Genomic DNA, 14,604 nt, shown 5'->3' with positions numbered 1-14,604 from the left:
TGATTGGGGATGTGGACTCAAAACTACCACACCAATGCAACTACCAACAATTTGGAAATAGGTCTTGATCAAGGACACATGACAAAACTAGTGGAAATGTGCATCGGCCATGGGGGGGGGGGGGGGGTCGAGAGGTGAAGTGGAAAGTAGGAACATGAATCATGTAACCATGTTAAAAACAAATATTAATAAATGTTTTTAAAAAATGTAAAAAAAAAAAGGATAGGGGCAATGCATTCCTGTTTTGTTATTTAGTCTTGTTGAACTCTTTGCAACACCTAGGTCCTTCTATCCTTCACTATTTCTTAAAATCTGTCTGAAATCATGTTTTGTTTCTATATTATCTATCCATCTCGATCTCTGCTGTCCCCTTCTCCTTTTGTCTTTAATCTTCCCTAACATTAAGATCTTTTCCAATGAATCTGGACACCATTATGTGGCCACAGAATTTAAGCTTTGGCTTCAGTACTGCTCAGTGAATGTTTTCCAGTGAATGTCCATGCCTTAGTGAATTAATACACAAGTAATATTACCTCCTTGATTCCTTTCAGTGCTCTGAGAAGTGGAACACAAGAACAGGTTTGAAATTCCAAGTCCAAGATGTTCTCCCTTCAAGCAAAAGAGTAACTATTTTTTGAAGTTTATACCACAGCATAGTTTTATAGTGAGGAAAGACACTGAGTGACTTGAGATGAAGAGAAAGATGAAGAGAGAGCTCTCAATAAACAGCTTCAATTTTTTTTAGTGAAATATGAGGCAAGATTCTAAACTGAGAGATTTGGGGTAGAGGGAACAACGGGAGATTTGAGAAAGGAAAAGATTGGGAAAAGTTACTGTAACAATTAGGATGGTCAAATAATAAAGTGTAAAAGAACTGCCTTGCTGCAGAAAGGGCATCTTTAATTTCTTGATTCTAAATCATGTTTTTCCATTTTTACTGTCCTCCTCTGTGGCCACCCTTATAATAAAGTCACTTAGTTTTAACAAAGATGATATACAAAAAGAGTCAATGTTGGTGAACTGAGGGAGGTCAGACTCACTAACACATTGTTAGTAGAGCTGTGAATTAGTCAATGATTCTGTAAAACAATTTGAAATTATGTGAGAAAATGAATAAATGGATGAAAAACATTTCTTAAGTGCTTAATATGTACCCAGCACTGTACTAACTGTTGGAAAGCAAATACAAAAGCAAAACAGTCCTATCCTTCATATTAGACATTCTAGTAAAGGGAAATAATATTTATATCATATTCTCTCAGCTCATTCTCACAACTCAAATTGGACTATTAGGTTAAGTTCCCAGAGGGCAAAGAAGGCTACTTCTTCTCTTAGGGTTTGAAAAGCAACCCTGAGGACCTCTAGGATTTCTAGCACTGTAGTATGAGTCCCCTCTGGTGTGCTCCCCATTGACTGGAAGTCATTTCAATACCTTTTAGAAAAGGCCCAAGATGATATAATAATGGTTGGTATAAAACATTTCCTCATCCCCCAAAACCCAGGGGGGCATACTCTTGCATGAGTACACACAGTCTAAGAGAAAAACATGTTAAAATATAAGCGTATAATAGTGGTGAGGATATATGCAAAGAATGTGTGTATAGCCAAAGGATTAAATCACAACTTCTGATTACTCCAAGTCCTTTCTGGGGCCGCTAGGTGACACAGTGGATGGAGTGTCAATGCTGGAGTCAGGAAGATCTGAGTTCAAATTAGGCCTCAGATACTTATTAGCTGTGTGACTCTGGATAAATCACTTAAACCTGTTTACCTTAATTTCCTCTTCTGTAAAATGATCTGGAGGAGGAAATGGTAAACTACTCCACTATCTTTGTCAAGAAAACCTCAAATGGGGTCATGAATTGTCAGACACAACTGAAAAACAAGAAGTCCTTTGTTGGGTACTTGGAAAATATGCCTTTCTGGTTCAAGGTATTACATGCCTTTAACCTGCTTCTTCCCCTAAGGCTTTCTTTCTATTGTTAACCCAATAAGGAAACTGCAATAAACAAAGATTATATGTTGGTAAATGTTTATTAATAGGCTCTCAAAAAAAAGTACCAACCAATAAAACAATAAATCACACTGTTGCAGGTAGTATGCATCTGAGTTCAGATTTGAATTCAGGTCTTCCTGACATCAGGTACAGTAATCTCGCCACTATACTACCTGGCTGCCTAGCACATGGTAGTTATTTAATAAATACTTTTTGATTGACTATAGTCACCAAGGTCATGATTTCAAGAGGTCAGAAGGTCTAGAGAAATCAGAATTAGATCATATGGCAAGAAAGAACATGGAGTGAAGGTTGGAAAAGAATTGAAGCATGGTCTGAGATCTGCTAGATCTGGGTAGGCAATGAATATCTAAGCTGACTAACTCATCCATTAGGACAGAATAGTCCCAGGGCATTTGTTCCAAAGCTGAGTGGAATGAGTCATCAAGGACATATTTTCAAAAAATTCACTTGGGGAGTGAGGAGGTTAAAAGGGGGAAGGAGCATCAGCAAAATATATGTTGAAGAGATGTCCTAGGATGGAACTATTAGAAAGAAACTAAGAAAGATCCTATTTTTACAAAAATATTAATAGCAGTAAATTTTATGATAGTTAAAAATAGTAAACAAAGTAAATGCTCATTAATCTAGTGATGGCTGAACAAAATGTAGTATTATAAATTAATGGAATATTGTTATACCATAAGGAACAAAGAATATAAGAAATAGAGAAGCATAGGAACACTTGTATGAAATGATGCAGAGCAAAGAAGGCAGAATCAGGAAAACAATATACATAAAGACCATATTATAATATTGTATATTATTCTATTGTGATTCAGCTTATTTCATGTTGTATTAGTTCACTCAAGTCTTCTTACATTTCCTAACTTCTTCATATTCACTGTTTCTTAAGATTCAATAATATTCCATTACATTCATATACTATAATTTGTTTAGCTATTTCCCCAATTGATGGGCACTCAATTTCCTTTTAGTTTTTTGTTACTATAAAACTATAATGCTATAGAATGATAAGTTCATATAATAATTTGAAGAAAATATTGAATATGTAAGAAAAGCAGGTGAATTTTTATTGTTAAATCTAAAATTTTATTTTGTTATTGTTTTACCTGTGCTGTTCTGTTGTCAGCAATTCCTTCAAGGTAGAAATAGTAGCTTCAAATTCAACAACAACTGATGAATGTGTAATCTTAATTTCACTAATTTCTTCCATTTGAGCTTCTTTTTCTCTAGTAAGCTGAATTATCATTTTGCCTGCTGCTTGCAATTCTTCTTCTAATGTTTTTTGAGAAATCTAAAGTCAATAGAGTAGAAAACAAGAAGATGTATTCAAAACACTTGGTAAGAAAAAAGTTTGGGGGTATTGTTTATTTTTTAGACTGGGTCTTCCTATCTCTCCCTACCTAGAAATGTAGCAGCCACTCACAAGTCCAACTCCACTGCTGATATGCATGGACACTTTAACCTGCTCCATTTCCAATATGGAAAAATTTATTTCCTTCTCCTTAAATATCCTAGTGTCTTCCTTTCCTAGGATCTCACCATACTAGGGTGTGTGGAATCCCTCATATTTATTAATTGTAATAAGGGTTTGAGAACTGACTGGCACCTTTGGATTTACAGTTCACCAAGTCAAACTTTCCCCTTCTCAATCTCTACCCTTAAGATCAGTTTATTGTAATCTTTGAGTCAGAAGGCAAAACTAAGCCACACTGTAACTCAAAACTTACGGTCTGTGAGGTTCCTATTCAGAAGAAATGGTAGCAACTTCAATAGATAAGCAGCAGAAAGAATAATACCAGGTTCCCCAGCCCCAGAAAGATATTAATTATTAGCAACACAAGAAGTATAGGAAAAAGGAAGAAGAAAAATTGAACTGAGCTGTGGTAAAGAAGGGAAAAGATCAAGGGAGGCCATTAGACTTTTGAGGATCCTAAAATAAAATACTTATACCGTTACCACCAGTTTTACTCACCTCCTCCTAGACTGAAGGAAAATCAAAAACTTTCCCCAAGTTCTCCTTCTGGTGCCTATTTATTAATAAATACTATAACAATTTGCTCACTTCTTTACCCAAATGTCTCTCAGAACCTGGATTTTGACTCAACTATTAACAGACCAGGTTGCTAGAGATGAAAATGAGTTTAAATTAAAGGCAGATAGCTGAACCTCTACCTAAATGTTAGGAATTTTCCCAATTAAGGATTCTGAGCAATTTTGACTGTGGCCGTAACTTTTCATTTAATATAAAGTCAATAAGGCAGTGCAGAAAGGAATGCCATGGAGCTAAGGAATTATTACATTGTCCTTAGGCTAAAAAAAAATACCGAGCTAATTATCACTAGTGTGGATGATTAAATTTCCAAAGACAAAGGGGAGGTAGGAAGGAAAAATTGTTGATAACTATCAGTATTAACCCTCACCTTCCTCTACCATCTACTTGGTGCTACATTAGGAATAAAATAAATATTTGTCGAGTTCTACATCATACCTTTTCTTCAAAGCCCAGTTGAAGTTTTTTCTTTGATGGAAAACCTCTCTATGCTACTCCAACACACAATGAGGTCTCACTTCTCCGATTTCATATACTATTTTTACTCCAATCAATATTTATTGAGTCTTGACTATATTCAGGGCTCTATTCTAAGCAATGTATGAGACACAAAGACTAAATATAACATGCTCCTTGGACTCAAGTCTATATTAGACTTATAGTCTAATAGGAAGACAAGATATGATATATATTCCACAAATTAAAGTACCGAGTAAAACGTAAATAATATGAAATGATCCATTTATTGCTTCCATTACTTATTTGAAATATAATAAAACTATATTTTAGTGTTTGACACACTCCTTATGAATTGCCTGAGACATATGAAGTAATTAATAAATGCTTGCTGACTGTTAATTGATGATCACCTTTTTAGATTTCTCTTGTCTCACCACTCAAGACTATGAGTTCTTTGAGGACAAGGACTATGTCTTAAATTACCTTAGTTTTCTCCATCATGCACAAAGTAGTATTCAAAAAATGTCTGCTCATTGAGTTTTATTGCCTATAAAGAGTAATTAAAATAACATAAAGCCTACCTCACTTTTTTGCAAAGACATCTTAATTTCTTCTAATTCTGACATCAAGCGATCCTGTTGGCCTTTAGATTCTTTTAAATTTTCATTTTGCCATTCTAAAAGAATAATTTTTACATAAAGAAATAACAAATATTAATAGAAAAGATATACTAAGAGAATAAAATTGCTCTATTTCTTTAATACTTCAAGGATCTTTAGGGTGGCATTCTCTCTACTGAAACATATCCTAACCTCTCTATGAAGACAGTTTCTAATAGTTGCTATGACTAATTCAGTGATAAATTTTCCTGAAATTATTATCTAGCTTATAATCCATGAAGTGTGTCACTAAATGAAAGGACCTAGAAATCAGTTTTTTCTAGAGTATTCAGTTCACATGGTTAGAGCATATACCACTAATAGTACTGCAAATTTGATGCCTGTAAAGCCAGCTGGTTTCATACAAAGAAAAATTCTACCATAGACTATTTTGTTGCTTTCACCTATTCTCTCACAAATGGATGCCACTGGTCATGGGCAATAAGACTGGCTCAGCATAAACTACTAAAAACAAGGGCAAGATAGGATATTCTTATGTGAAAGGCACTGTCTATGATCAATCAATCAACAAATATTTATTAAACACTTATTGTAGAACAGCAGGCACTGTTCTAAACCCCATGAATATAAAGAATTAACAGTGAAACAAATCCTGTTCTCAAGAAGTTTATATTCTGATAGGTAGAACAACTTACATAGTAAATGCCAAATAAATATAAATTAGTTAAATTAAAGGTAGTTTGAGAAAGGAAGCACTAACAGATGATGAGGGTAGAGCAGAAAAGACTTCATCTAGCAGAAAGTGCTTGAGCTGAGTTTTGAAGAAAGAGAAAGATTCTAGGGAAATGGAATTGAGGAGTTAGGTTATGAAAATCTCTTTTTTTTTCTTTTGTAAAAATCTTTAAAAGCTAAAGAAGTTCTTATTTAATCCTGAGGGGAAATATCAAGTCACTGGAGTTTACTGAATAAAAGAATCATGTGGTCCAATCCATACCTAAGGAAAATTACTTTGGCAACAAAATTGTATAAAATAAACTGGAGAAGGAGAAAATTGAGAAAGGAAAATCAAATATTAGACCATTGAAATAATCTAGCTGAACAGTGATGAGACTAAAGTGATGCCTATATGATTGAAAGAAGGAACAGATATGAGACATATAGGGGGAGATAGAAATGGTAGGATTTGGTAGCTGGAAATTTGGGATAAAGGAGAGTAATAAGTCAAGGAAAATATCAAGATTATGAAATGGGAAAACTGGAAAAATGCTTTGTGTTCAGCAGAAAAAAAAGAGTTTGGAAGAAATATGAGTCTAGAGAAAAGACATTAAATTCCATTTTGGACATCTTGAATTTGAGATGTCTTCAGTATATTCAATTAGAAATAACAAACAGGCAATTAGTGATATGGGACTTCTAAAGCCTATGGTAGAGCCTGGGGCTGGGTATACTGAAATGTAAGTCATCTTAATAGAGCTAATAATTAAATCTACTAGAGTTGATAAGATCACCAAAAAAGTAATTCTCAGATCTTTTCAGAACAGGCCCTTGGGGATCAACCACAGATAGTGGTGTAACATAGATAATGAAATAGCATAGAAGTCTGAAAACAAGTGGTTAGTAGAAAAAGAACCTGGAGGATAGTGTTATGTGTTATGACTAAGGTTCTCTGGAAACTGTATCTTAATTTATGATTATTTATTAAATAACAAAAAGCAGGCCAGAGAAAGAAAATACACCAACTACATGTAGCCAGCCATTCCCTTAGCTGTTTCCTTCCCTTGCCAGCTCCAAGCAGGGACCTCAGGCACAAGGGTACTCCCTTAGCCAGTCCCAAGCCAGATCACCCACATCACCCATGTTGGCACTTTCTTAGCCCCCAAGAAATACAGAGACATCAGTGCTCTCTTGAAGCCACCTCCTCTGTCTATGAACATAAGGCAAGAAGCCCTGCTTCCTTCCCCTACTCCAATTTATGCTTCTCATAACATCCCTTTCCAAAGTCCCTCTCATTGGAGGACTCCAACCTCACTCTGGGCAAGAGGAAGGTATCTGGATGCCAGAAGGTATCTGGATGCAAGAAATAGGCAAGAGACAAAGGTCTTCTGGATGCCAGAAGTCAGGCCACCTTTAGAATGGCTACAAAGTACATGTGTCCACCTTTCTCTACTCCATTATCTTTTCTATACTCCACTAGCCTAAGAGGATTATTTGCAGATATACTGCCTTATTTACTTTATATTAAAAATGAAAAGTTATGACCACAATCAAAATTGCTCAGAACTCCTTAATGGGAAAATTCATGACATTTAGGTAGAGGCTCAGCTATCTGCTTTAATTTAAAATTATTTTTATATCTAGCAACCTGGTCTGTTATAATTGAGTAAAAAGCCAAGTTCCTAGAAACATTTGGTAAAGAAGTGAGTAAAAGTATGTTATAGTGTCTATTAATGGATAGGCACTGGATGTAGGACTCTGTTCCATTAACCATACTCAGTGCCAGGTCATAGTCCCAGGGCAAGGAGAAGCACTAGCTCACTAGCATTTTTTGCTTCAGGGGTGCAGGGGCCCTGGTTACATTTCCAGGGCAGAAAAGAGTGCTTGTAGTGGCTCAATGACAGGCCAGGAGAGCAATGACCAAACCTCTCCTTAGATCATAACACCACTGAAGAACAAAAAAGCTTATAGACTCCCAGAACCAGCTCTGAAAACAGCAGCATGAAAATCCTGAAGTTTGAAACAGTGAGCCAGAGCTCGAATCCTGGAGCAGAGCCCAACTTTAAACCAAAGTTAGAGGTCAAGAAATAGGCTAGGGAAATGAACAAACAACAATAACAAAAAAGAACCTGACCAGAAAAAGTTATTATGAAGACATGGAGGATCAAGATACAAACTCAAATATGTAGAGAACTTTTTCAAATTTTTAAGAAAATGAGTTATTCTCCAACTGATAAATAGTTAAAGGATGAATCAATAGTTTGGGGAGGAAGAAATCAAAGCTATATACAGACATATAAAAATGTTCTACATCATGGGGGCAGCTGGGTAGCTCAGTGGATTGAGAGCCAGGCCTAGAGACAGGAGGTCCTAGGTTCAAATCCGGCCTCAGACACTTCCCAGCTGTGTGACCCTGGGCAAGTCACTTGACCCCCATTGCCTACCCTTACCAATCTTCCACCTATAAGTCAATACACAGAAGTTAAGGGTTTAAAATTTAAAAAAAAATGTTCTACATCATTACTGATTAAAAGAATGCAAATTTACAGCTTTGAGATACCATCTCACACCTATCAAATTGACTAAAACAATAGAAAGGGGAAATGACAAATATTGGTGGGAATGTAGAAAAATTGGGGCACTAATACACTGAGAGTGGAACTATGAACTGGCCGAACCATTTTGGAGAATAATCTGGAATTATGCCTAAAGTTACAAAATGGTATATATTCTTTGACTCAGGAACACCATTAATTGGTCTGTATCCCAAGGTATTCGGGGAAAAACGAAAAGAACCTATATCTTCTAAAATATGTATAGTAGCTCTTTGTGGTGGCAAAAAAACCCTCTAGAAATCGAGAGGTTGCCCATCAATTGGGCAATGGCTGAATAAGCTGTGGTATATATGACTGTGATGGAATGCTACTGGGCTATAAGAAATGAGCAGGTAGATTTTGGAAAAACACGGAAAAGACTTGCATGAAATAAAGAAGAGTAAAATAAGCAGAATCAAGAGATGGTTGGTTGTACTAATAGAAATATTATTCAAATAGTAAATGTGAGTGATTGAAGTACTATTGAATATGAACATTCAAATCAACTAGAAATGACCTAAGAATGCTATCAACATCCAGAGAAGGAATTGATATATGGAACTATGTATTATATAGGGGTGCACGGGTGTGTGTGTGGGTGTGAAATATTGGCCTTCTCTAGTGTAGAGTTGGGAGGGAGGGAAGAAATTAGCTTAGAATTCAAATGTAACCCCCAAAAATTAATTCTTTAAAATGAGGATTGGACTAGACAGCTTTTGAGGCCCTGTCTAGCTCTAGATCTATAATCCCCTCCCCTCAACAAAAAAGGAATGTATATTAAAACAACTCTGGGGTATCACCTCATATATATCAGATCAGCTAACATGACAGAAAAGGAAAATAAAAAATATTGTAGAGGATGCTGAAAAAAATAGGGATACTAACCCACTGTTGGTGGAGTTGCAAACTTATCCAATCAGTGTGCAGAACAACTGAACTATGTCCTAAGGGCTATAAAACTGTGCCTACCCCTTGACCCAGCAATATCACTACTAGTTCTATATCCCAAAGAGATTTTGTTAAAAAAGAAAAGGACCTACATGTAAAGAAATATTTATAGCAGCTCTTTTGGTGGTGGCAAAAGAATTGGAAACCGAAGAAATGTCCATCAATTGAGAAGTATCTGAAGTGTGATGTAATACTATCATACAATAAGAAATGACAAGGAGGATGGTTTCAGAAAAACCTGGAAAGACTTATATGAACTTATATAATGCAAGGTGAAGTGTGTAGAACCAGGAGAACAGTGTACACAGTAACAGATACTTATAATGATCATCTGTGAATGATTTAGCTATTCTTAGCCATACAATGATTCGAGCCAATTCTGTAAGACTTATGATTTTTAAAAAATGCTATCCAAAGAAAGAACTGATGGAATCTGAATGAAGGTCAAAGCACACATTTTTCTTGTTTTTCTTGTTTTCTTTTGCTTTTTGGTGGTGGTGGTTTGTTTGATTATTTTTGGTCTGTGTCTTCTTTTACAACATGGCTAATATGGAAATATGTCTTTATATGAGTGTACATGTATAATCTCTGTCAAATTGTTTGCCTTATTAAGAAACCTACTGGGTAAGATGAGTGAGAGAGAGAATTTGAAAAATCAAGTTTTTAAACAAATGTTAAAATTATTTTTATATGTAATTGGAGAAAAATTTTAAAAATTTAAGATAATTGGTCATTTAGAGAGATCAGTTTTGGTTAAATGATTACTTTGGAAGTCAGACTTGAAAGGCTTGAAGACTGAGTGAGTGGAGGCAATAAGAGAAGTCAAGTTTTGAGTTTGGTGGAGAAATATGGGAAAATATCCCTGGGAGATAATAGGGCCTATTAAAGATTTTTTTATGGGAAAGATATATTTGAAAGAGAGTTTGAAAGATTGAAAAGCAGATGATTATGGATACAGTCAACCAAAAAGGAGAGAAGATCAAATTAAAAGTACAGAATAAAAGTGCAGAGGGAGTGGAAATTATATAGGGCAATACTTTTCCTTCTCTTGGAAAGAGGGAACAAATAAGGAAGGAAAATAAACCTATAAAGATAGTAATTTGAAAATGATGTTTTGAAGTCCATACCGATTGTACCATAGTGTATCAGTCTCTGTGTATAATGTTCTCCTGGTTCTGCTCCTTTCACTCTGCATCAATTCCTGGAGGTCCTTCCAGTTCATATGGAATTCCTCCAGTTTATTATTATACTAGCAACAATGCAATGACCCAGAACAATTCTGAGGGATTTATGGAAAAGAAAGCTACCCACATTCAGAGGAAGAACTACAGGAGTGGAAACAGAAGAAAAAGAACTGCTTGAACACATGGGTTGATGCAGACAAAATTTGGGATGTAGACTCTTAATGACCACCCTAGAGCAATTATCAATAATATGGAAATGGGTCTTGATCAATGACACATGAAGAAACCAGTGGAAATGTGCATCAGCTACAGGGGGTGGGGAGTTGGGGGAAGAGAAAGCAAGAACATGAATCATGGAACCATGGAAAATTGTTTTCTAAAAAATAAAAAAATAAACAAACAAAAAGAAAAAATGATGTTTTGAATTTCAAACAGTTCTTATTTTCAAGCATTATCATTTTCAGGTCTCTACAAATAAAATACTAAAGCAATTATCCCCAGATACACACACACACACACACACATACACACACACACACAGCAATATTCCTGGAAGTTAGCCTTCAAAAAACCATTTTTAGAAATAATTTAGTAGCTGTATCTATTAACTTCTTTGTATCCAGAAATTTTATTTAAGCTATTAGTTATCTAAATTAGTATTTTTGCTGATTCTTAAGGATTTTGGAAAAAATTCTTACTTGCTATCTTGGAACTGACACTAAGTATTAGTTCCAAGGCAAAAGATGCATCTATTAACTTTTTAAGAAGGATGGGGTGGTGAGGCAGCTGGGTAGCCCATTGGATTGAGACCCAGACCTAGAGATGGGAGGTCCTAGGTTCAAATCTGGCCTACTTCCTAGCTGTGTGACTCTGAATAAGTGACTTAGCACCCATTACCTAGCCCTTACTGCTCTTCCGCCTTGGAACCAATATGCAGTATTGATCCTAAGACAGCAGTTAAGGGTTAAAAAAAAAAAGAATTGGATGGGAAGGAGATGAGAATTCTTTAGAGTTATGATAAATTTTACAAGGTAGTCACTGAACCATTTTGTACATAGTAAATTCTAATATCTTCCTTATAGGATTCTGGCATAAAGCTTTAATAAATAAGCTTTTCTTAGTCATTTAGATATTTAATTTCCTATTTGTAATTTCATAGCAATGCAAAGAATATATGTCTGGAAGAGACACTTTGAAACTGAAATCTCAGGCTACCAGAAGCAGATCCAATTAAGACTAAATATCTTGTGACCTCTCAGAAGACAGTAACTCGAAATTTACTTCAGTTACATATATAACTACCTCTCTCTCAAAATATGAGGTACTCTAAAACATACTCTATGCCATATCTCCATGTCTTAAGTTGCCAACTTCTGATAGTCTCAACTCTTCTCAGGTTTCCTAATAGCAGATAGTTTCATTAGGAAAACTACCATTAGGTTCTGTTTCTCTGAAACAGTAAAAAAAGAATCTTCTTAGAAAGGTAATAAGATGGAATAGAAAGGGCACTGAATTTACAGAAGACCCAGGTGCATGCTGTAGCTCTGACATTTATTCACAGTGGAACCTGGGGCAAGTTATTTCACCACTGAATATTTTCTTACCTATAATTTATGTAGGAATAGTAAAATTTATACTACCTACCACAAAGAATTGTTGTGAGGAAAACATTTATGCTGCTTAAAGACTACAGAAATGTGTTATTATTCTGAGAAAAGTAAGATTCGATGCTACACACCAAAAAAGTGCAATAATTAACTCATAGGTTATCAGCTATAAAAGGGAAACAAAATCTGAGAAAAGACTACATAGCAACCTCACCTCCCACTTTATTGGAAAAATGAAGCCATTCATCAAGAGTTTCCCTTTTTCCCTTCTTCATCTCATATAATTCAGACATCTTTGTCCAATAAAAGCCTTAGTTACTTACATCTTTGTTCCCTTCGTGAGAATGCATACTTCTTGAAAAGACACTATTTTTTGCTTATCTTTGAATCACCTGTGCTTAGCGCAATGTCTGGCACCTATTAAGTGCTTAATAAATGCTTATTAACCAACTATTTGTAGACATTATATATTACCTTTTCTGATATGCTTAATTAATGTCTGCAAAGAGATGTAAGGTAAAAATTTACAACTGAGATATTTTCTATAAATTCCCTAGTGATTATACCAAAAGTATAGTTTTATTTAAAAATAAATTATGATTTCCTATCAATGTTAATCAATTTCATGTAAAGGAAAATATTTTAAGTACTTTTCACAATAAACTAATTTGATATACAATACTATCACATATTTTTATACAAACTATTTTCAGAAGCAACAGTTTGAAGAAGGCATTTCTTAGATTATAGCAGAGATTGCATAGTTTTTAAAAATTGGTATAATTCCCAATGAAGGGTATTTCATAATCCATGGTCCCATCTTGAATATCAAAATTTTTAATTTTATATTGTTATGAACAGGATATACACTATAACATTTTAGTATTAAAATTCTTACTCATTTTTTCTTGAAATTGGTTAATTTTATCATTGTATTCTTGTAGCAGCAATTTTAAATCTTTAATTTTTATTTCTTTCTCATCAATCTGCATCAATAATAGTGATACCTAATGAAATAAAAATAAATATTATAGTATCAACATTATGACATAAAATTTTCTTTATTTCCACATCTTTAATCCCCAAATCTTAAAAAATAAAATTAGTCCACATACATAGTCATCAAATACTTATCTTTTTAAAGTGAGCTAAAATAAAAGAAGCTAGATAATTCAAATTTCAGTGCAACTGTATTCATTATGAATTTTTCAGATTAAAGAGATGATAGAGGTGAGTTAATTGCTGATAAAATTAAATATTTAGTATTTTCCTATATAATTATGGATTCTATAAAGTCACTATATATGTATTATAAATGTATATATATTATGTATGTGTATAACTATATATATATGTGTGTGTATATATATATATATATATATATATATTACATACACACACACTTACTTGAGTTTTGAAAAAAAGAATCAGGTAGAAAAGAAGCATATTTCTAAAATGTCATCTATTACAACTCGGACTACCAAAAATATATTCACTTGTTCCACTGAAATTAGTTGAATTCCAAAAAGGAAAAATATTATATAAATTTTTAAATAGCCAAAGTTTTTTCTTTATTTGAGGAAATAACAATTGTCTCGCTAAAGGAGCAAAGAGAATTCTCTTCAATGTGGTAAAAAGAGTAATGGACTTGGAATCAAAAAGAATTAGATTCAGCTTCTTAATTATGTCTTTTACTAGCTATGGGACCTTGACCACATTACTTCACAACTTTATACCTGTTTCTTTATCTCTTAAATGAAAGACTAAGAGTTCTTCTATAGTTTTAAGAATCTATGAATCCATGATCTTGCAGGAGTAAAGTATTTTTTAAACCCTTACCTTCCAACTAAAAATTAATACTGTGTTATTGGTTTCAAGGCAGAAGAGCAGTAAGGGTTAGGCAATAGGGGTTAAGTGACTTGCCTGGGGTCACACAACTAGGAAGTGTCTGAACTCTGGTCCTCCTGTCTCCAAATCTGGCAATCTATCTACTAAGCCCCTAGCTGCCCCATTGGGTAAAATATTAATAAACAAGTCTGAATTCTCAGTATACCCAATGACTTTTGTTGTTGTTTAGTCATTTTCAGTCATGTCCAATTCTTCATGACCCCTTTTGGACTTTTAAGAGCAAAGACAATGGAATGGTTTACTATTTCCTTATCTAGCTCATTTCGTAGATGAGGAAACTGAGGTAAACAGGGTTAAGTAACTTGCTCAGGGTTATACAGCTAGTTTCTGAAGCCAGATTAGAACTCAGGAAGATAAGTCTTTCTGACTCCGCAGTCTGTTCACTATGCTACCTAGCCCACGTGTGATATTGTGATCACAATGTGATGGGACCATTTAAACTGGTAAATATATATATATATATATATATATATACATATATATATATATATATATAT

General features: G+C 34.4%; 1 protein-coding gene across 1 annotated transcript in view; it reads right to left on the bottom strand.

The window, feature by feature from the left end:
- The window catches only part of SYCP1 (synaptonemal complex protein 1), a 67,344-nt gene extending 53,699 nt beyond the window's left edge, over nucleotides 1–13,645 (bottom strand). Inside the window, exons 1-4 of the mRNA XM_044675524.1 lie at nucleotides 13,607–13,645; nucleotides 13,098–13,206; nucleotides 5,114–5,208; nucleotides 3,130–3,314 (exon numbers count right to left, since the gene is read on the bottom strand). Of these exons, the coding sequence (XP_044531459.1) occupies nucleotides 3,130–3,314; nucleotides 5,114–5,208; nucleotides 13,098–13,206; nucleotides 13,607–13,645 (428 nt within the window). The remainder of the gene's footprint in view (nucleotides 1–3,129; nucleotides 3,315–5,113; nucleotides 5,209–13,097; nucleotides 13,207–13,606) is intronic.
- Nucleotides 13,646–14,604: the final 959 nt, after the last annotated feature.

Source organism: Gracilinanus agilis, chromosome 4 (genome assembly GCF_016433145.1).
Source record: "Gracilinanus agilis isolate LMUSP501 chromosome 4, AgileGrace, whole genome shotgun sequence".
Taxonomy (NCBI): Eukaryota; Metazoa; Chordata; class Mammalia; order Didelphimorphia; family Didelphidae; genus Gracilinanus; species Gracilinanus agilis.
This window is presented reverse-complemented; position numbering and strand designations above follow the sequence as displayed.